The sequence below is a fragment of the Heteronotia binoei genome, chromosome 5 (genome assembly GCF_032191835.1).
Source record: "Heteronotia binoei isolate CCM8104 ecotype False Entrance Well chromosome 5, APGP_CSIRO_Hbin_v1, whole genome shotgun sequence".
Lineage (NCBI taxonomy): Eukaryota > Metazoa > Chordata > Lepidosauria > Squamata > Gekkonidae > Heteronotia > Heteronotia binoei.
In genome coordinates this window covers 85,902,859-85,926,007 of record NC_083227.1, presented here as the reverse complement: position 1 = coordinate 85,926,007, position 23,149 = coordinate 85,902,859, and the positions used below count along the sequence as shown (strand labels likewise).

General features: G+C 40.1%; 1 protein-coding gene across 4 annotated transcripts in view; it reads right to left on the bottom strand.

Moving 5' to 3' along the window:
* The window catches only part of ARHGEF3 (Rho guanine nucleotide exchange factor 3), a 185,426-nt gene that overhangs the window by 127,040 nt on the left and 35,237 nt on the right, over window positions 1–23,149 (bottom strand). Inside the window, exon 1 of one of the 4 annotated variants that reach the window (XM_060239741.1) lies at window positions 14,913–15,041. The exons of the other annotated variants lie outside the window; for them this stretch is intronic. Coding sequence (XP_060095724.1) covers window positions 14,913–14,942 — 30 coding nt within the window. The 5' untranslated portion in view covers window positions 14,943–15,041. Of the gene's footprint in view, window positions 1–14,912; window positions 15,042–23,149 lie in introns of those variants that run through there. 4 annotated transcript variants of the gene reach the window in all.

Sequence of the window (23,149 nt, the reverse complement as noted above, 5' to 3'; positions counted from 1 at the left end):
TTTTTTTTATAAAAAAACTCTGGATTAAGGGGTCTTCCACAGCTACAGCACTATGAGGATTTTAGGGAGAGTTTTTACGCACTCAAGAATTCTCTCCTAGATTCCAACAACACAGAATATCCAGCCCAATACTTCTAATATTTTTACCTCACTGTGCACCAATTTGTACATACATAAGTGTTCTTTTAATTCCATGCTTAGGTTGGAAGACAAACCAGCAGGGTTACAGACAACTGAAGGCTCAAAGTGACCACCTGTTCAACAATCATCCCCAAAAGTGGGAGCTAAGAGATAAAGGACATATTTAGACATTGCAACAAACCTTTTTCCCGTGATAGTAGCAAATCACACTCAAGTGAAGTGTGATTGAAACTTCTATTGTCACAGTGTTAGAATCAAGCTCAAATCTGTCATGAACTGGAGTCCGATTCCTCACCTCAACTGGGGTTCTAAACTGAACTCACAACCTAAACCAGTCCTACTGGATGATTCTTGGCAAATGCAATGACAGCAAGAAATAACAAACACTCAGAGCAAAAAAAGTCTGCATGTTAGAAGTGTTTGTGACTCCAGTCAGTTAGCTTTGGTACTCTACCCCAGTGGCGTCAAACTTATTTGTTATGAGGGCCAGATCTGACATGAATGAGATCTTGTTTAGTCGGGCCACATGTCATAAAATGTAGTGCCAGATAGGGGAGATATAAACTTTATAAAGGACACAGACAAACACAATTAAAGATTAAAAAAAATAAAACATGCTTAAAAGATTAGCACTCTTGCAATATTTTGCTTATTTAACAGTCTCTGATAACTGACACCTCTTGCTCTGAAGTATTGCATCAAAATCTGGAAACCATGTCTGTGCTATATCTTGACTTATGTTGTTCAGCTGTGTATCTGTAAGTTGCAAACCTACTTTTGATTTATTGACATTCATTACAGAAATCTCATGGTCAATGCTTTGACCCTAAGATACAGAGGAAGACATGAAATGGCTGGGCACTGTGAGCTTTTGTACATAAGTTGTTTCATGTGCTGGTCAGCCAATGAAGAAAATAGAGGCTTTGCTTTGTAGCTTAACTAAGTAAGCCTGGCAAAGTAAGCTGTGACATAGAAAGAAGTAAGAGAGGCAGAAGGAAGCAGATGAAAGTGAGTTGCTTGCAGGCCTGATAGGAGCACTCTGACCCACCGGTCACACATATGACACCCCTGATCTACCCTACTTATTCTGCTGCTGCTTCATACATTTCTGATCTTGATAAGTCTTTCCACTTTCAAAACTGTTGTTATCAGTGGTTTTGTTGAACTGAGGACCAGCAGGTTGACTTTGGCCATTCTTTGGCTGCAGTGTTTTAACTTCGCATTCTGCCCCCAACCTATTGCTCTGTTCTCTGTGTTTGTTTCCCAAGTTTCCCATTTCAAGGCTTGGATCTAGTCATGTGCAAGCAGAAGCAAACTGAAGGCAATTGTCCTTGTACAAATCTTGTGGTACACATAGCGCTTTCCTACCTTTACACAGTGTCCAGTTGCAGAAGATCTTGCACAACCAAAAACACAAGCAGTTACCATGGTCCTTTGTGTTTCCACTTGTGTAAAAGCTCTAAACCAAATCTCAAGCGTGCTCTAAAATACCAGTCTTCAGGTGTATGCTAAAAGTACGTCATATAATAATATATCTAATAATAATAAGAGCCCTATGGCGCAGAGTGGTAAAGCTGCAGTACTGCAGTCCTAAACTCTGCTCACGATCTGAGTTCGATCCCAGTGGAAGCTGGGTTCAGGTAGCTGGCTCGAGGTTGACTCAACCTTCCATCCTTCCAAGGTCGGTAAAATGAGTACCCAGCTTGCTGGGGGGAAGTGTAGATGACTGGGGAAGGCAATGGCAAACCACCCCATAAAAAGTCTGCTGTGCAAATGTTGTGAAAGCAATGTCACCCCAGAGTCGGAAACAACTGGTGCTTGCACAGGGGACTTTTTAAAATAATAACAACAACATTGTCACAAAGAGAATTCAACTCAGGGAGGGAGCATGTGCTACACAGAAACTGAATCCCCAGAACATCTAAATGGCCTCCAGCACCAGAAATAAGCATTCCGTATCAGAAATGTTTGCCTCTGGATACTTTCTAGGAGGCAAACAGAGCCTTTCAGTTAAAACCTCATTATTAAGGACAGCTTCTTTCACCTTTGTTTTATGCAAAGAGGCATATATACGCCTGCATATAACTTGCCATGTTACCAAATCTGCCAAGCAGGGCTTTTTTTGAGCAGGAATACACAGAAATGCAGTTCCGGCTAGCTTGGTGTCAGGGGGTGTAGCCTAATATGCAAATTAGTTCTTGTTGGGCTTTTTTTATAAAAAAGCCCTGTGTGAAACAATAGTGATGTCAGGAGTGTGGCCTAATGTTCAAATGAGTTTCTGCTAGGCGTTTTCTACCAAAAAAGTCCTGCTGCCAAGTATTCTGCATATAAGACATGAATCTGTGTGTCTACTAAACTACTTTCCCATTAGAACCCAGAACCATCTCATACATACCATTTTAACCAATGTCTGCCTACTCTACCTTTAGAACTTTAACATGCTTGAAGGGGGACTCCAAGTTCAAATCCCTGCTTAACCAGAAAGCTTATGGACTGACCAATAACTTGTTCTAAGTCTAACCTACCCAACAGGGCTGCGCTTAGTATACGATGAAGGAGAGAGAGACTGGTCACACTGCCCTGAGTGTCTTTGAGGAAAGGCGAGATAAAAATGTGATTGAAAACACATCTTCTCCCAAAAAAGTATATGCATCCACCCTTCTAGTGGGAAGCTATTTACCACGAGAACAAGACATTCATATTTCTACTAATATAAACTGAGGGGGAGAGGTAGCACTGTCTCTGTTCTGCCTACACAAGAGGCTACTGAAAGCCTTAAAAGAAGTGAGCAGGAGTGGGAATTGTCTGTCATCATAATCTCCAGGCTTGATCTGACATCACCTCAGGGGACCCCATCCTCCCTAGCCTCCCTCTCATTCTATTCCTTATGGGCAACTCTCCAGGTTACACGTATTTAATGTTCCTTTACTATCTTCTTAATTGAAAGTAGGCCTTTTACTCTGGAGCAGACTGCAGTTACTCAACTTATGTTTGAGAAGTAGTTTCATGATAAAATCCTCTAAGGTCACCTTTCAGAGAGACATGGCTACCCATGGGTTCCAAATCTGAGCTGCTGTTATTTCCCAAGTTTGCTCTTTGACCCCGCCCCCCCCCCCATTGGAACCAAAAAGCAAATTGTAAAAAGCCTCAGTACCACAGTGCAGTGAGGTTAGACCTCTCTGCTCCCAGTTGTAATGCAAAGCACAACCACTATTCTGGCACTGATGAGTAACCACTATAAATACATCCTTGTCTCTATCCATACATTTTCCAGGTACCTACTTCCACATTATTAGTTATATGAATCTCTCTGGCATAAAGCTGGGACTTCCAGCACAGAAGCTCAAAGCATTTTATACCCATGGTTCTCCATCAATTATATGAGATCAAATTTCAACTGGAAATAAAATGACCACAGAAAGATCACCCATCTGGTAAACTGCAATGTTAGTACACAGCCGGCCCTAGTCTATCTGGCACCATAGGCAATGCTAACTTCTGGTGCCCCCCTTCCAGTGATATGTGACCGAGTCACATAGGGTGCCCAATTCAGCACCCCCAGAAGGCTGGCACTCTAGGCAATCGCCTAGTTTGCCTAGTGGCAGAGTCGACCGTAATTAGTTACATGATTACTAATGTAACATTTCCTTTTACATGTGACAAATTAATACTCATTAAAAGGAGACCTCTTAAAAAACAGCCAGAGAAGCTGGAGATGGTATGCTACTAAACAGTTTAACACTGATTATCTTAATATTACTGAAAAATGGCTAGGACAAAGGAACTGCATTTTTCACTACCCAAAGGAGTCTCAGAGTGGCTTACATCACCTGCTCTTCCTCTTCCTACAACAGACACCCTGTAAGGTAGGTGGGACTGAGAGAGCTCTGAGAGAACTGCGACTGACCCAAGGTCAATCAGCTATTTTCATGTGATGGTGGGGAATCAAACTCAATTCTCCAGCTTAGAGTCCACTGCTCTTAACCACTACACCACACTGGCTCTCTGAATAAAACTTTGTTGGTCTTAAAGGTGCTACTGGATTCAAACTTTGTTCTACAACTTCAGACCAACACAGTTGGACCATCATGCAACTTTAAAAGTATTTTATTTTTATCATATTAAAATATTACTACTGTATGTGTATTCAGGTTTCTACTTGGAAATAAAAATCACAGGCATACATCCAAGAGTTCTGAAAGAACTCAAAGTTGAACTTGTGGATCTTCTGACAAAAATATGTAATCTTTCATTGAAATCTGCCTCCGTTCCTGAGGACTCGAAGGTAGCAAATGTCACCCCCATCTTTAAAAAGGGTTCCAGAGAAGATCTGGGAAATTGCAGGCCAGTCAGTCTGACTTCAATACCGGGAAAGTTGGTAGAAACCATTATCAAGGCAGAATGAGCAATCACAATGATGAGCACAAGTTATTGAGGAAGACTCAGCATGGGTTCTGTAAGGGAAGATCTTGCCTCACTAACCTGTTGCATTTCTTTGAGGTGGTGAACAAACATGTGGACAAAGGAGACCCAATAGATGTTGTTTACCTTGACTTCCAGAAAGCTTTTGATAAAGTTCCTCATCAAAGGCTGCTTAGAAAGCTTGAGAGTCATGGAGTAAAAGGACAGGTCCTCTTGTGGATCAAAAACTGGCTGAGTAATAGGAAGCAGAGAGTGAGTATAAATGGGCAGTCTTCGCAGTGGAGGACGGTAAGCAGTGGAGTGCCGCAGGGCTCAGTACTGGGTGCCATGCTCTTTAACTTGTTCATAAATGATTTGGAGTTGAGAGTAAGCAGTGAAGTGGCCAAATTTGCAGATTACACTAAATTGTTCAGGGTGGTGAGAACCAGAGAGGATTGTGAGGCACTCCAAAGCGATCTGTTGAGGCTGGGTGAGTGGGCGTCAACGTGGCAGATGAGGTTCAATGTGGCCAAGTGCAAAGTAATGCACATTGGGGCCAAAAATCCCAGCTACAAATACAAGTTGATGGGGTGTGAACTGGTAGAGACTGACCAAGAGAGAGATCTTGGGGTCGTGGTAGATAACTCACTGAAAATGTCAAGACAGTGTGCAATTGCAATAAAAAAGGCCAACGCCATGCTGGGAATTATTCGGAAGGGAACTGAAAACAAATCAGCCAGTATCATAATGCCCCTGTATAAATCGATGGTGTGGTCTCATTTGGAATACTGTGTACAATTCTGGTAACCGCACCTCAAAAAGGATATTATAGCATAGCAAAAAGTCCAGAAAAGGGCAACTAGAATGATTAAAGGGTTGGAACACTTTCCCTATGAAGAAAGGTTGAAACGCTTGAGGCTCTTTAGCTTGGAGAAACGTCGACTGTGGGGTGACATGATAGAGGTTTACAAGATAATGCATGGGCATTCAATGAAATTACTGAGCAGTCGGGTTAAAACTGATAAAAGGAAGTACTTTCTTCACCCAAACGGTGATTAACATGTGGAATTCACTGCCACAGGAAGTGGTGGCGGCTACAAGCATAGCCAGCTTCAAGAGGGGATTGGATAAAAATATGGAGCAGAGGTCCATCAGTGGCTATATATCAGTATATATGTGTGTGTTTGTGTGTATATAATTTTTTTGGCCACTGTGTGACATAGAGTGTTGAACTGGATGGGCCATTGGCCTGATCCAACATGGCTTCTCTTATGTTCTTATGCACAGGCACCAAAAAAAAAAAAAAGGAAAACTGAATACTTCATATAATATCCCTGCTATAATTAGTGGGCATTTCTGAAATAGACTGATCCCATGGGTTTACCTTCCTGCAGCAGCAAACTGATGCAGGCTGTGATTTTCCATTTGGAAAGCATCTTTTTTTCTCTCCCTAGTATGGTATATTGAGTTTAAATTTGCCTTTTCAAAACATATAGTAAGGATTAACTGAACTTGGTGCTATTACTTTTTTGTGAATGTGTATTTTAAGAGAGTACTGGGTATGGCTGAATTTTATTTTCCCCAAGCACCTTTTCCATCATGAAATAACAGCACCAAGGAAGCTTCTTGGTTCACCTGAGAGTTGAAAGGGAAGATATCAAGAGAGGCAATGGTGGACCTCTCAGAATCTATCTGATCAAACACGCCATAGGGCCCATATGAGGGTAAACAGGTGAGTGGTGGATTCTTGCCTAGAGGCAGGGCTGGCCCTAAGGGGCAGGCAAGGAATAGCGAGGGAAATAATTTAAGCAGCAAGGGCAAGCAGCTGGGGGCTGGTGAGAAAGACTGAGGATCATCAGGTGGGAAACAAGACCTGCCTGCATTCACACCTCAGGCTCAAGAACTGCACAGCCGATGGAGATAGGAGAATTGACCAGTAGAAGGAGACCATCAAGAACCTCCTGATGGAAGCATTACCAGTCAAGGACTTGGCAGTGGCAACTGGACAGCAGCTCGCTGGGAAATGCCTAGATTGGTTGTGGGGTCACTTTGGGACTGTTTATATTGTTACTGGCACACTTGATGATTAAAGACTTTCAGCAGCAAAGGAAACTGACACCCACGTGCTTCTTGCCTGTCACAGTCAATTTGAAGGCCCATGAGATAGCAGTACTCGCCACAAAGGAAATTTACTTTTCTACTACAACTGCATCAGTTGAAGCATATCTAGCAATATTATTTGGAGTAGTTTGATCTCTTACAACTCCAGTGGTGGAGTCCCAAACAACAATGGCTTTGCATATTTTTTTAATAACATATTTATAGTTTATTGAAATTATGCACAAACACATTTACTATTACTAAACAAAAAAATCATACGTTATTAAAACAGAGATTGAACGCAGTGTTTTCACTGTCATATGTACATTCACATTCCACTATCTCTATTCACCATTTAATACATTCACCTTCACTATTGCATTACAAATTAAACCCATTTATCCTTTTCCCCTTACCTAATACCTTTCTACTTCCATTCTCCTGTAACCACCTATGCAATTTGTCCCTCTTATTTCTAACTATTTGCTTCGGGATTCCATTCAACAGAACCAACCAAATATCTAATTTTGCTATATTCCATACTCTCCTAATAGATCCTCAGTTTTTGGCAGTTTTTTCGTTTACGCCAATTTTTCACTTGATTACTTAAAAGCTCGCTTAATTTTGAAGTTAAATGCCTAATTGCCCATGGTATCTCCTTCATTATTTTAGCGTTCTGGCCTCTAAATCTAATAAGTTGCTCCCTTTCTCTCCTCCAAACTGCATCTTTAATCTGTTTCCTTATATCTCTTGAGTATACTTCTCTAGATGAACCTTTCTTTTTTGGCTTTAGAGAGCTTACCCTGTATACATAGTCATTTTCCCTCTCGCCTTTTTTTAGTTCCTTCTCCAACATGGGGGCCAATGTTTCCGCTATTAAACAAGATAAATACCCATTTTTCTCTTGTGGTATACTTAAAGATCTTAAAGTATATTCTACCTTATCTGTCTGATCAAGCACTCCTGGTCTCCATTTCTTTCTGTTTATTTTCAAATTTTCCTGTACCTTGAACCTCTTGTATTTGTTTTGTATCAATAGAATGTATGACTTGCTTTAGGTTTGACATATCCATTTTCGTGTCCTTCCATCTTCTATTCTGTCTAGCTTAATTGTTAGTCCCCCTATCTGTTCAATTAAATTATTCTGCATTCCGTTTAATGCCCCCATAAAAAAACCTTAAAAAGATGACTGAAGATCTTTGAGAGCGTCCTGTGGCAACATCATTCCCTCTATCTTAGGTTAAGCAGGGGATTTCCAATTTATTCCATACTAAAATAAAATGAAGACACTAATAAAGAAATTTTATATCCCCTTAGAAACAAGTTTAAATCAATTTGTCCCCCATATAATAATAACAGTTCATATTCAATTATTATTATTGTTCTTATGTTTCCCTCCAACACCATTCAACCCCTTCATACACTCTACTCACAGACTACGTACACCACTCACTACACCATTCATTCACTCATTCTCCATCCGAATCCTTTCTCATTAGCCATACACTTTTACATATACCCACACACATCCACACACTTGTATATTAAACACAGTTGTAGACAATAGCTTCAATTCCTTGTTCCCTCTATTGCAGTCTCTTCCTTCTTCTTTCTTCCTTCAATCCCTGTTTCCCCTTCTTCCTCTTCTTATTTATCCCCCTTTTTTCCTTTTTGCCTTCTAGTCTTTCTAGTCTTTAAATTTCTTCTTCCAAGTTACTTATATTAATTGAACAGTCTTTTGCTGAGCTATTCACTGTTTTCTACAGCTCTCAATCAAAAAATATAGTCCACCAAATCCTGTGTATAATTCATATCTTCTTCGACATTATATATTTTCTCCCATCCAGTCTCCACTGCAGTTAGCAATATTTACACACAAAGTCCTGAATGGACCACTGCTTAAGTTTGCTTATAATTGTTCAAGCGAAACAGGGTAAAACCCGGAACAGGCCGGAACAGGCATGAAGCAACATACGGATTCTTTTTCTTTTCTCCTCTTCTCCTTTTCACTTTACGGTCCTTTCGCTTTGCTTTTTTTTTTTGGATAGTAAACATCTCAGATATGTTCTGACTTAAGAGCCAATCTGCAAGTAAATCAGATAGCAGAGGTGACTGAGGCACAATCAAGCCCTCATTTTATTAATTTAGAAAATGCCAACACTGCCTCTACTGAGAATCTGCTTGGGTGTTTTGCAAAGTAAAACACAGTAAAAATAAAATCTTTTAAAACCCAGGAATAAGCATAAAAACACTATAAAAACCAAACAGCTTAAAACAAGTCTCAGAAAACAGTTCTCAAGCTAGAAGCAAATTGCAAAAACAATGTCAAAAGGGGAAAAAACCTTAAGTAAAAACTTGAATAAAAATAAATGTTTGCCTTGGTACCTAAAAAAAAAAAATCCCAACAGGTTAGATGCCAGGCAAGCATCAAGGAGAAGAGCATTTCACAGGAGATGCCACCACTAAAAGGGCATCATCTCTGGTCACCACCTACTTCACCTCTGCAGACAGAGGCATAAAGGTTTTTGAGAAGAGTGGGCTGGACAGACCTGGGAGGAGGCAGTCTTTCAAGTACCCTAGCCTCAAGCTGTTTAGGGCCTTAAAGGTAAGAACAGCATCCAGAAACAGAAAGGTAGCCAGTGTAGCTCTTTCAACACAAGGATGATACAACCCCCGTCTCCCACCATCTATAAGTAGCCTGGCTGCCACATTTTGGATCAGCTGATATTTTTGGACTCTTATCAAAGTCACCCACATACAGAGCACACTAGAATAACTGATACAGTAATTTTATGGATTCCTTCTATTTGGTGATGGAATTCTACATGTTGTATAAATCATAAGCCTGCTGGGATCAAGTGGGGAGTTTACTAAGTAAGATTATCAATATCTCTTTAGTACAGGGAGATTTTCTCAGATCTCTTAAAGATTTTCTCAGATCTCTCTAGGGGACTCTATTCAACTCAGACCTGTTCTAGACAATTCAGACCTGTTTGCAATCTGTCTTCTATGGGGCAAATAACTAGGTGGACTTTACCACATGTTTTATTTCCTCACTTGTGTGCCTATTTTGTGTTTTTAAAAAAATTTCTCCACATATTTTGCTCCAGCAGTCCCTTTGATTTTACATTGCTATATCTCCAGTTTATCTATGACCAATTTTAAAGAGAGCACCAGAAGGAGCAAAAGACCTACAGAAAAGGGGGAAAGGGACACCTGACACAATATGGGCACACAAGCAATGGAAGTATTAAGTATGAAAAACCCAATGTGTGGAGGAAGAGCAACAATACAGTGTTCTGGATTTACCTTCTAAATATGGCTTTAGGAGTGAGTGTTGCCCATAGGCAGCTTTAGTTTAATTACTCTGCTGGATGATATCCACCTTCAGGTATACAAGAGAAATGCTTATCAGTCCTACTAGATTTATTTCAATAGTGTATAGATCAAGCTATTCTTCTGAGATGCCTGGAAAGGACATTCAGGGCAGATAACAGAATGGATTCATTTGCCTCAGCTCCATTAATTCAAATGAGGAAGAGGAAACTATTGGTTCGGCTGCAGATTGGTCTGCCAATCAAGAAAGGGTGGCAGATTGCTTACTGAGCAGCAATCTCCCACTTGCAGACATAAGTAGAGATGCAGATCACCCATTAAATTAATTTAAATAATTATTCAAATAAACTAATCAAACTCACACATGGTTGTCTCATGTAATCATTTGAGGGGTGGAGTATCAAGACAATATGGCATTGGTACCAGAAGTGTGAAAATTAAATGGTTTCAAACTTTTTTTTAATCTGCCTGTATGCAGAAAAGTGGTTATTGATGGCAGAACTTCTCACCATGAGAGCTCTCATGTGGAGTTTTGTAGGATCAGTATTGTTGATGTTATTCAACATTTATGTAAGACCACTGACTAATATGACTCAAAGTTTTGAAGTGGGCTGAAATCAAGATACTGACATCTAGTTATACACCACATTAAGTAATCCTTCAGAATTAGCAGTCATGATATTACAGCAGTGCCTGGAAGGTGCAGTCAAGTGGCTGAGGAATAATATGCTGAAGCTCAATCCTAATAAGATGAAGGTAATGCTGGTTGGGAAAGCTGAGATTTGGATAGTGCAACACCTTGGATAGTGTTGCACTATCATTAAAAGACTCAAGAGACTAGGGGTGCTGTTGATTCATTGTTTTTGCTGGAAAAGCAGTTAAACCAGGTGGCTCAAAATGCCTTTCCCCCCAAAAAAGCAGTTAAGTCTCGTGAACACATCATATAAATATAAATCTGTTGTAAGCCACCTTAAGTCCTACTGTTCAGGAGAAAAGCAGGATATAAATATGCAGGCATTGGATTCAGTGAGAGCTCACAGGAGCACAGCTCCTGAACCTTTCTGAGACTTCTACCTCCTCCTTCTGAGAGTTCCACCTCCTTGTGCAGCAGGAAAATAATGGAGCCGCACACCTTATTGGTACGAACCGAGGTTTTTTACTTCTGGTACCAAAAGCAGGGTCCAGTTGAGCAGCATAGCTCCAAAATACTGAACCTCCCCCCACCCCACCCGATCCTCAGACCATCTTTTTAAGCACAAAGCAAGCATAGCAGGCAGGCTCACAAGTTTATCTGATTCAACATTCCCCACCCCCTTGCAACTCCGTCTACTACTTTTCCATTCCTCCTATCTCCTTCCTTTATCAGCTCCATCAAGAAGCTTCTCAATGAGGTCCCTTTGTCTTATCCTAATACACATCTGTGAACACACACCCACTGAAGGCTGTCTGTGCTTCTAATGAACATTGCATCAGACACCCTTGTTTTAAAGGCAGAAGCATGCTTTCATTCATTATTATAGGCGTATTCATTAATTATTCAGGGGTCCCCTGAATAATAATCTATTAGCAGCCCTGTAGCGCAGAGTGGTAAAGCAGCAGTACTGCAGTACTGTGGTGTGAACTCTCTGCTCACGACCTGAGTTCAATTCCGGTGGAAGCTGGATTCAGGTAGCTGGCCCAAGGTTGACTCAGCCTTCCATCCTTCCGAGGTTGGTAAAATGAGTACCCAGCTTGCTGGGGGGGTAAAGGGTAACAGACTGGGGAAGACAATGGCAAACCACCCCATAAAAAGTCTGCCGTGAAAACGTGAAAGCAACGTCACCCCAGAGTCGGAAACGACTGGTGCTTGCACAGAGGACCTTTCCTTTTCTTTCCCCCCCTTCACTTGTCCAATGAATAGTAGGTGCAGCTGCATAACAATCCCTGGATGAGCTCCACCAACTATTTTTCTACAAAATGACCCCTGCAAATATGTTAAATAAATGCAATTCCACACAGTAGCATTACCCATGGAAATCAATACGTTTAAATGGGAGTAACTCTGCAAGATATTGCACTGTTAGTATAACACAACCAGAAGGCAAAAAAGGAGAAAAGTGCTAATATTTCCCATGCTCTAGATAAGCTTTCTTTAGGTAGGAAGCTGCATATTTCTTTGAGGATGCTCAGAATTTTGTAATTTTAAAAATTCTTCCTGCCTTGTTAACAAGTGTTTCCTGGTATTCTACTAAGCCATTAATACAATAAGATCATTACAAAAACTACCAATTAGCTAAAATTAGCAAAATTATATTCATGCACAAGATAACAAATGAACAATTAATGAATGTAGTGCAGTAATTTTTAAAAGTCAGGGCTATCTCCTTGAAGCATCGGGGAATGGCATAACTTTTCAACTGAATCAGCATTTAATTTTGGTGTGCACATACACTGCAAAGACAGGAGGAAGCCAAGCTCATCTCTATGAAGGGGGGGAGGGGGAAAACCGTGACTACAGTTTAATGCTCTGTCTGTACATGATCTATAGCAGGTTATACTCACCTTACTAAACTAATTAATATTTTAGTTTCCAACTGAATATGAAAAAGGACTCAACTTCACTTGTTGCAAAAAAAGATTACAAGCTACAAACAACAGACTGCCCTGTCTTAATAATTTGAGCAACTTGAACAAAATATTTTTGAAATTAACCTGAAGTTTTGTCACACAGGATCAAAGCAAACAATTAAAACCAGATGACTTAAATGCATTTAATCTTAACAGGAAATGGGTGTACACAAATGGGATGCCCAGAGAAGCTTGTTTGAGAACTGGCATTCTTTATTTAACCTTCTTCCTTCCCTTTTTCTGGTAGTCAAGGAAAAGCACAGGTACTGGACTATAGCAGATGGCTACAGCTGTTAAAACTTGTTTCCTGATTTCTGATAGACTCTTCAGACAGAATTCATGAGGGAAAATTATTTTCCTTTTCCCAGTTACTGAATAATACCTCTGAATTATTATTTTTATTTTACAGACATGTACTCATTTGGTATTTCCATGTTGAGATCTATAATAACAACTAGCTTAAACTTTAAAGGCATATGGGAACAGCAAAAAAGTCCACAAATTGTGAGTATATTTGCTTTTTCTATCATCTTTCACCTAGACAGCAATCTACTTGCCATCTATGTGAACTAATTCTTATGAATCTCAAATTTATAAGCAATTTTTGTTCACCTTTTAGTGAAGTGATACATTACACAGTCATCTTAGCAGAACAGGTATCACTTGACTTCTGGCATTCCAGTTTACATTCATGTAGAACTCAACTTCTTCATATTGGAACTTTCTGACTCATTTTGTAATATGCTACAACAAGATCCACTCTTTCACTCCTTATTGTCAGCTGCATCCATCAGGCTAGCTATAGAATTGGTCAATATCAGTAGTACCACAAAACCTGAACTTCTTTACTTCTAGTGTAAAAAAAAAATCTATTGCCGTATCTCACCGACGTCTAAGAAGAAATACAGTTCCAGTTCTTCATAGCCAGCATACATACCCAACAGCCCCCAAAGTAGATTTAGGAATACTGGCTTTACCAGGGCTTTTTTTGCAGGGGGGGGGGAAATCCAGCACGAACTAATTTGCATATTAGGCCACACCCCCTGATGTCGCCATTGTTTTATACAGGGCTTTTTCTACAAAAAGCCCAGCAGGAACTTATTTGCATATTAGGCCACACACCCCGACACCAAGCCAGCCGGAACTGCATTCCTACTCAAAAAAAGCCCTGGGTTTTACAATCAAATCACAGACATAGCAGAAATCAACCAGGCACCTCTATGGTTCTTCAGCTGAGAAGCCCCTTCAGCTGAGAAGCCCCTTCCCACTGCAACTTTCAACTGCTGTAAGTGGAACCTGAAAGAAGGCAAAAGGCAGCCAGAAATACCTCCATCATGCCAGAACCCAACTCTAGCTAAGTCCCCTAAAGTATTTTAAAGTCATTTAAATATGTTATTCCAGAGATGCACCACTTTGGAAATCTATTTTAGCTAAAAAACCAAGATAAACAAATTATACACATACATGGATGCACATACACACACAAATGAGCCTACAATACTTTTACTACAATGAAGTCATTGTTCTAAAATACTAGGAAACGTATTATATGAAGTTTATTCAGAGACTTGAGGAATTTGAATAGAATCTCTTTGTGCAACATCAGGTAGCATGTAGGGATCTTGAGAACAAGAATAAATTAAAATTCTTTTCCCCAGGAGTTCAATATAAAGCCTTACTGAGATTTTAGCCCTCTTTTGGCCCTAATGATCTCAAAGCAAGTTACAATAATAGTATGCAAAATAAAATATACACATACAAAATAACACATAATCAAAACCTCAATAAAAACAATATAGTTGCTAACATGCAGAACATAAGTTACTAATGGGACACAAACATCAACCAGAGCTACAGCCACAAAAGGACTGGCGAAAGTTTTCAGTAATTTTCTGAAGACAGTGACTGAGAAAACATATCAGATCTCATTGTGAGGACATGGTGCTTATTAGCACAATTATACCAACAAAGGTAGTACTTACAACCATTTCGAGAATAATTAATGATTAACAATACTGTGAGGGATTGCACTATAAGGCCCTTATGTCACGAATGCAAATGTTACGAATATTTTTGATGAGGATGCAGGAAATAACTTTCATCTGAAAATGCATTAATATATCTGTGAGAACTGTAGAAACTGAAGCATTTAACCATGCAGTCCTATGCAGAGTTACACTGTTCTAAATCCACTAAAGTCAGCTCACTTGGCTGGGAGAATTGACCTGTATCTCAACTATTCTGGTTTGTGATCAGAAAAGACCTATTTAAAAATTCTGCACAGCAAAAGCCACTATACAAAACCATCACCAAAAAACCCAACTTACCTGATGCACAAAAAAGCAGCACCACCCCATGACATACAGCTGTATGTGTGCACTGCCTTCAGGTATCAAGAGTACATATCTCAAGTTTAAATTTTACAACTATCTGTAAATCATAGCGAGGCCCTACATTTCCCCTTCAGTTTCTTTCTGCAAGAACTCCTCCCTGCTTAGCCATAGTGCATGACAGGAAGTGGCAAAGAGCCATCTATCAGAAGTGAGAGATTCGCAGCTATCTGTATCTTGCAATTTTCTCATCTAGTATAGCACACCAAGCTACTATAGAAAACAGGTAGCTAAAAATGCTGTTGAAGAAAGAACCTGCACCTTCTAGATACAAAATTCAAGTCATTGCCTGTAGACTTCATTACCAGGCACAGATCTACTGTAGCCTGGAGTATCTATACAAACATCATGCACCAGTGTAATTACCTTTTAATACTGGAGTCTTCAAGAAAACCTGTCTCGCTTTTTTCTTGGCAGTTTTCTTCAAATGCTTCATAAGCAACAGCTTATAAAGGAATATTTTTATTAAAAATGCTAACAGAATTCTCATTAAAATTTTCTTTTAAAAAAACACTGAATGTTGTGGGGGCTACAATGTAAGGAAGTTAAATAGGGCTAAAAAGGTAAAAAGTAGTCCCCTGTGTAAGCACCAGTCATTTCTGACTCTGGGGTGATGTCGCATCATGACATTTTCATGGCAGACTTTTAATGGGGTGGTTTGCCATTGCCTTCCCCAGTAATCTACACTTTCCCCCCAGCAAGCTGGGTACTCATTTTACCAACCTCAGAAGGATGGAAGGCTGAGTCAACCTTGAGCTGGCTACCTGAACCCAGCTTCCACCGGGATCGAACTCAGGTCATGAGCAGAAAGATTGGACTGCAATCAGCAGTTTTACCACTCTGCACCACGAGGCAGAGTGGTAAATAGGGCTAGTTGGCTCTTAAAAATCAGATTTATTGGCACTGTGGTTTCTTTATGTGATTTCCTGAATGGGAAACACATGAAGCAGCTTTCTACTGAATCAGATTTTCAGTCCATCAAGGTCAGTCTACTCAGACTGGCAGAGGCTCTCCAGGATCTCAGGCAGAGGTCTTTCACATCACTTACAGCCAAGATCCTTACTGTAGATGCTGAGGATTACTGTAGATACTGGGATGTTCTGCATGCCAATCAGAGAGTAACACTGAGCCACAGCTCCCCCCCCCCACCCAATACATCCACTCCAGTCTAGTTACAAGTCTTTTATGAACTGAATTCATACAAACAAACAGACAAGGGATATTAAAATTTGGGACTCTTTTGCATATTTTTATTTATTTAATTACATTATATTTATATCCCGCCCATTCTATGCAGACTCAAGGCGGCTAATAGCATAAAATACCCAATAAGCAATATTAAAACAATCAATCAAATAAATTGCAATGGTGCTACTTCATGCGGATCATATAATATTTTCCTTTCTTCGTGTACAGATCCTAAGCAGCTAGTACTAAAGTTCGATCGATCCAGATGTGGTGGCAGCCCTCTCTCATTAGATGTATGCCATCTGAAACAGTTAAGTCTTGCAGGCCCCGCAGAAGTGCAATAAGTCCTGCATGGCTCTGATGGCTTCTGGGAGGGTGTTCCAAAGTATTGGAGCTGCAACTGAAAAGGCTCTTGCTCTGGTGGAATTAAACCTAGCCTCCTGGCACCCCTAGGCCAGGTGGTGCCCCAGCCCCAGGCCGCCGCCTATTTGGCTGACTCCCACATGTCGGGCCTGCCCATGTATAGGGTTTGGTGTGGTTGTTTTTTTAAGATTTATGGGGTGTGGTTTGTTTGTTTTTGCAAACTAAGGAAGTCCCCCAAGTTTGTGGAAATATCTGTTTAGCATCCTTAAATCCATGGATTTAGGGCCCCAATCTGCAGGTTTAAATACCTGCAGATGGAGGCCACGTGTGACTAGTAGTATTATTGATACCCATTCCTCATGAAAAAACAGCAGTTATTTATCATAAAGTTACTCCAATGTTCCACATGCTGCTTGTTTTAACAAATGTGATAGTGATAAATTGTACCTGTATTCCCTAAAGCAGCTTCCCTAAAGCAGACCACTCAGAGGGGGAAAAATAGCCTAACTTCAACTGACACTTAATAAAACAGTATTTAAATCAGATAACTTCACTGCTGCTGAGAAAGGTATAAAATGTTCTAAATTTTATTTTCTTGCTTTTTCACACTGAAAACAAAAAAATAAATTTATCTTGAAGTCTAACATTTTAAAACCTTCTAAGAAGCGTATTATCACAGTGTATGTACCCATTCAGAGGAAGTGATGTCTGACCTGGCACAATCACATTGACAAGTGCTACCCCCCAACAACTAATGAAAGCAATTCAGGCAAGAAATGGGCTGCCACAACTCATGTGAATTTCCAGCATAAATCAGTGTTATCATCACAAGTTTGGTGTTATTTATTCAAAAAAGGTTTTGTCCAGCCCTGCACTGAAATGAGTCTTAATAATGGCTCATAAAAACTGGAGACAGATTGTATCTCCACAGTAGAGGATCTGCTTCACACGCATAATGTTCCAGGTTGAATCTTCTATATTTCCCATTTAAAAAAAGATCAAATAGTAGTTGATACAAAAAACTGGGGAGTTGCTGCCAGTCATACCAGGCAATTCTGACCTTGATAGACTAGTGTGGTTCAGTGTAGGGTTGTTTCATGTGTATTCAGAATCAGCAAACTCATAACTAAATACATGCCCCCTTGCCCAGATGGTGCGGAGTTTCAGACTGGGTTGCCACCAGTACACTGATGACACCCAGCTGTATCTGTTGATGTATGGACAGATACTGCCCCATCCATATTGGACAAAGAGTTGGAAGCCATGTCAGGATGGCTGTGGCAGAGTCGACTGAAACTGAATCCTTCTAAGACAAAGGTTGAGTGGCGTCTGGGTTGGAGTGGCTGGGTTGGGTGGCGTCTGGGTTGGAGTGCCAAATCCCAGTTCTGTACAGTGTACCACTGACACTAGTACCTACTACCAGGAGCCTGGGTGCTCCTGGATGCCTCCTTAACGATGGAGGCCCAGGTCACAAATGTTGCCAGACTGGCATTTCTCCAGTTGTGCCAGATCAGGCAACTGACCCCCATCTGTCTCGCCCCAATCTAGCCACAGTAATCCATGCAACAGTCACCTCCAGACTAGACTACTGTAACTCACTCTATGGAGGGCTACCCTTGAGACTGACCTGGAAATTACAACTGGTTCAGAATGCAGCAGCCCAAGTCCTTACTGGGATCCCACTAACAGCACATATCTAACCAGTGCTGTGTCAGCTGCAATGGCTCCAGGTTGAATACCAGAACAGGTTCAAGGTTCTGGCATTAAGCTTTAAGGCCCAAACAGTTTGGGGCCAGCGTATCTGCAGGCCCACCTCTCGTAGCATACCCCTCAAAAAGCATTATACTGTGGTGAGAATAATCTTTTGGTGATCCCTGGCCCAAAGGATATCTGACTGCCTTGACCAGAGCCAGGGCCTTTTCAGGTCTGGCACTGGCTTGGTGCAACTCTCTGCCTAATGACATCCATGCCCTCTGTTATATATTGTGTTCTGATTATGATTGTTGAAAGCTAGAGCCTTCAGGATCCTGATGCTTACATTCTGATTAGCTGTTTGTTCTCTTGGAACCAGCCAATAGGGACACAAGGCATTTCTCTCCAGGAAATGCAAATGAAGGATCCTGGAGAGACCAATAGGAGTAATCGCCACCTGCTAGGGGTGTGTGGTTTGACTCTGCCTGAATGTATACAGTTCACTGAGTTGCCTGTATTCCTTGTTACTGTCCTTGCTAATAAAGTGTTCTTGTTTGATTAAGAGTCGACTGAACTCACTATTTAACACCCTATTGATGCAGTCCCGCAAGGCCTGTAAGACAGAGATATTCCGTCAGGCCTATGGTAGAAGACAGCAACAGTCGACATCAAGCCTGGCCTTTATTCTTCACCTCTCCGCCCCGTCAAGGGGTAAGATACAAATTTTTAACATCATCTGGAATAGTTTGATTGTTGTTTAAATTTTTAACCTTTTTATAATTATTTATTGGAGCGACAGAGTGTATTTACTGAATGTCGTGGACCGCCCTGAACCCTACTTGGGGGATGCCAGTATAGAAATCAAATAAATGAATAAAATGTTTGACAATTAAATCAGAAAATAACAAAATGACAAAAAAGCAGTACCAGCAAAGCAAATGGATGAGCTAACAATAAAACACTATAGGAGACCTTATAATACCAAATATACCTTGAATAAAACTTTGTTGGTCTTAAAGGTGCCAAACTTTGTTCTGCTGCTTCAGACCAACATCACTACCCACCTGATTTTGCAATATATAATGAATAAACAACAGGTTACTACCCCTGTCTCTGTACTGTCTTAGGACCATTTTGCATAGAAGGCTTTAAGAAGATCAATATAAATTCTAAATTTACCAGCATAGAACTTTCTAAGTACCGAACAACAGATACAAGCAACTTATTAGAAAACGTGTCCACATAATAACTCTAGATGTGCTTTAGTTCAGAATATAACAGAACAGCTTCAAGTTACCTCCAGAAATTCAAATTTACTAACATAACCAAGATGAACTATAGAGATGGAAAAACTCAGCTACCCTCTGATGCTCAAGAGCCCCAATACAGTATATCAAAACACACACATACAATCACACGCTCCCTGGGGAAAATCACAGACTAAACTCTTAACATTTATATTGGCATGAATGTGGAAACCTTTTAATTAAAACACAACTCAGTGCTCCATGAGACAAATTGTTCACACAAAATTCTTACTAGCTAACATTTGTGTGGGACATAACCCTAAATCACAGAATGATCTGAACATCTAGTACCCCCGAAACTGTAAACAAGGAAAGCAGGCATCAACCAAACTTCATTCCACTTCAGTGTGAGTGAAACTGAAGAGAGGTCAAATTCATCTGTTGCTGAACAAAGAACTGGCAGCAGGACCACACAGTAACACCCTGTCCCAGACTATAATTAACAATGGGAAATCTGTAATGTTAACAGCATAGCACTTTGTTTCAGAGGGTGGGTAACAACACTATTTATCTTTTGTATGCTGCTTGTAAATTTTAATTATCTTTTGCATGCAGAAAAGCAAGGAAATGACAGTTTTACAACAGATGCTGGAATATTTTTACTTTTATCAACAACCACACCTATGATGACATAGCTGCCTAGCTGAAGAGGTTTTAACAGCACCCAATGAACATTAAGAGTATAGGTTAGGAGCATGTTAGAAAGACTTACTTGACGTACACTTTAATCTGCTCTGTTTAAGAAAAATCAAGACTGGTATTATACAATGGAATTGTAGACTGCCTTGTTTTTAAAGTTTAATTTTAAACAACTAGAATAATTCCACAATTTACCTTGAGCCTATCAAATTCAGAACTCTCCTTATCTTTCATAAAAGGCAGATTTCTTCATAACGTAACTAACTGAAAATATTGCTTAGCATTTGCATAGCATGCAAGTGATCAGAGTGTTTCATATACATGTCCTCAGTTATCCATACCAGAACCCCATGAAGTAGTTCTCTGTAGGCTTTCTTATATAAGGGCCCATTTTGGCAAGCTGAGACACACAGTAGTCTGCCTAAAGATGCTTATTAAGTACAACTGCTGCTTGAAGGGCACTTCGTATAATTAGTAGACTGATCAAAGCCACCAAGTAATATACCGTCTTTCAGTTTGCAAAAATATATTACAAGAATTGTGTACAATACAATAATGATAAAGGCCGGCAGAGCTAGGGCCTTTTAAAGTAACAGAAACCCCAAGTGGGGGGCAAAAAAACCCCCGTCCACAAATGAATGTTCACACTGAAATGAGAAGCTTAATGCTGTGATTAGAAAATTAAGGGGTTCCTAAATAACTGAGCCGTTAAACTGAGGAAGGAATTGAAACGACATCAAAATCTAGAGAGACGTCTTTTTAAGAAAGCGGCTGCGTTGAAGCTACGTTCCTCAGGAGCACCCACCTTGTGAATTTCAGTTAGACTATTTCCAAGTTTGGACTTATATTTATTCATTTGGGATGGGGTTTTGTGGCCTCCTTGGGGTTTCTGTTACTTTAAAAGGCCCTAGCACCACCGGCCTTTATCATTATTGTATTGATTATTATTTGTTGTATACAATCCTTGTAATATATTTTTGCAAACTGAAAGATAGTGTATTACTTAGTGGCTTTGATCAACTTATTAAGCACATGGCTGAAGTGAAATTCTGCTCACAACTTGTACTGCCACTGCACCACACTCAAATAACCACATTAAAGTAAAAGATAACATTTTAAATATATGTGAAAACACTTCAATCCTCCCCACAAAAAGAAAACCCTGAAATACATATCTAAATTTGCATATTAAGTATGTATTCAGAAAAAATACTAACCCTAGGGTTGCCAGGTCCAATTCAAGAAATATCTGGGGACTTTGGAGGTGGAGCCAGGACACTTTGGGAGTGAAGCTAGGAGCAAGGTTATGATAAGCATAACTGAACTCCAAAGGGAGTTCTGGCCATCACATTTAAAGGGACTGCATACCTTTTAAATGCCTTTCCTCCATTAGAAATAATGAAAGATAGGAGCACCTTTTTTTAGAGCTCATAGAATTGGACACCTTAGTCCAATCTTTTTGAAACTTGGAGGGTGTTTTGAGGAGAGGCATTGGATGCTATGCTGCAAAGTTGGTGCCTCTACCTAAAAAAACAACCCCCAGAGCCCCAGATACCCACAGATCAATTCTCCATTATATCCTATGGGAATCAGTCTCCATAGGGAATAATGGAGTGCCCAGCCGATATTTCCCTCCCCCGCCCCGCGTTTCTCATGACCCTAAAGTAGGGGGAGGGCCTCCAAACTGGGGGATCCTATGCCCCCACCTGGGGATTGGCAACCCTAACTAACCCCTTTTTCTTTATGGAAAGATTTTAGAGATTGTTTTACAACAAATCAAAACTCATTTAATCATAACGATACTTTAGGAAAAATCTCAACTAGGCATTGTGTGAACTTGAATTTTATGACTTAGCTATAACTGGGAATGCTACCATTCTCAGTTTTCAATTTTTAATCTATATTTATATTCTACAAACTTCTCAGCATTCGAGAATTATTTAATCAACACTTATAATTGGAGTTCATAAAACAGGTCGCTAGTGAGCAATTGTGTTTGATTACACTCTATAAGCTACTAAAAATCATGTTTGCACTTGCCAAAATTTGCCACTCCTAGTTTGTTATAAGGTAGAGCAGACGCAGCTGGACCCTAACAGGAAACCCTTTTAGAAACAATGCTCATGCACACTGCATCCACTGAGCAGACTTCAGTGCAGCAAAAAAGGAAAACAACAAATGATGACTCACTGTGGACTATGGGGACTTAATGTAAAAGGATAAACATTCAGTCACTAAAAACGCAGCCTATTCAGATTTGATCTAAGACTGCCTTTGAGGACAAACGATTATTATTTTCAAGCATGGTATCAGACATCTGAAAAAAACTGCTTCAGCAATAATTCAGACCAATTGCATTATTTACAGCGGGGTTGATATGATTATGCAAAAAGTTTTAGAGAAAAAGTTAGGAAAGCTAAAGTTCAGTATGAGCTTATGCTGGCCAAAGATGCTAAAAACAACAAAAAAGGGTTCTTTTCTTATGTTCAGAGTAAGAAAAAGAGCAAGGACAAGTGGGCCCATTGCGAGGGCAAGAAAGTGAAATTGTAGCAGGTAATGAACAGAGGGTGGAACTGCTCAATTTCTACTTTTCCTCAGTCTTCTCTTCTGAGGGAAACGGTGCTCAACATGGCAAAAACAGAACATATAAGGAGGGTATGAAGTTACAACCTAGGATCAGCATAGAGGTAGTACATGAAACTAAGTCCTCAGGGCCAGATGAATTGCATCCAAGGGTTCTAAAAGAGCTTGCGGATGTAATTTCTGAGCCTCTGGCTATTATTTTTGAGAATTCTTAGAGAACAGGAGAGGTGCCGTAGGATTGGAAGTGGGCGAATGTTGTCCCCATCTTCAAGAAGGGGAAAAAAGACGATCTGGGTAACTATCGACCCGTCAGCTTTATGTCTATACCTGGAAAAGTTTTAGAACAAATCATCAAACAGTCGGTCCTGGAACATTTAGAAAGAATGGATGTGATTACTAAGA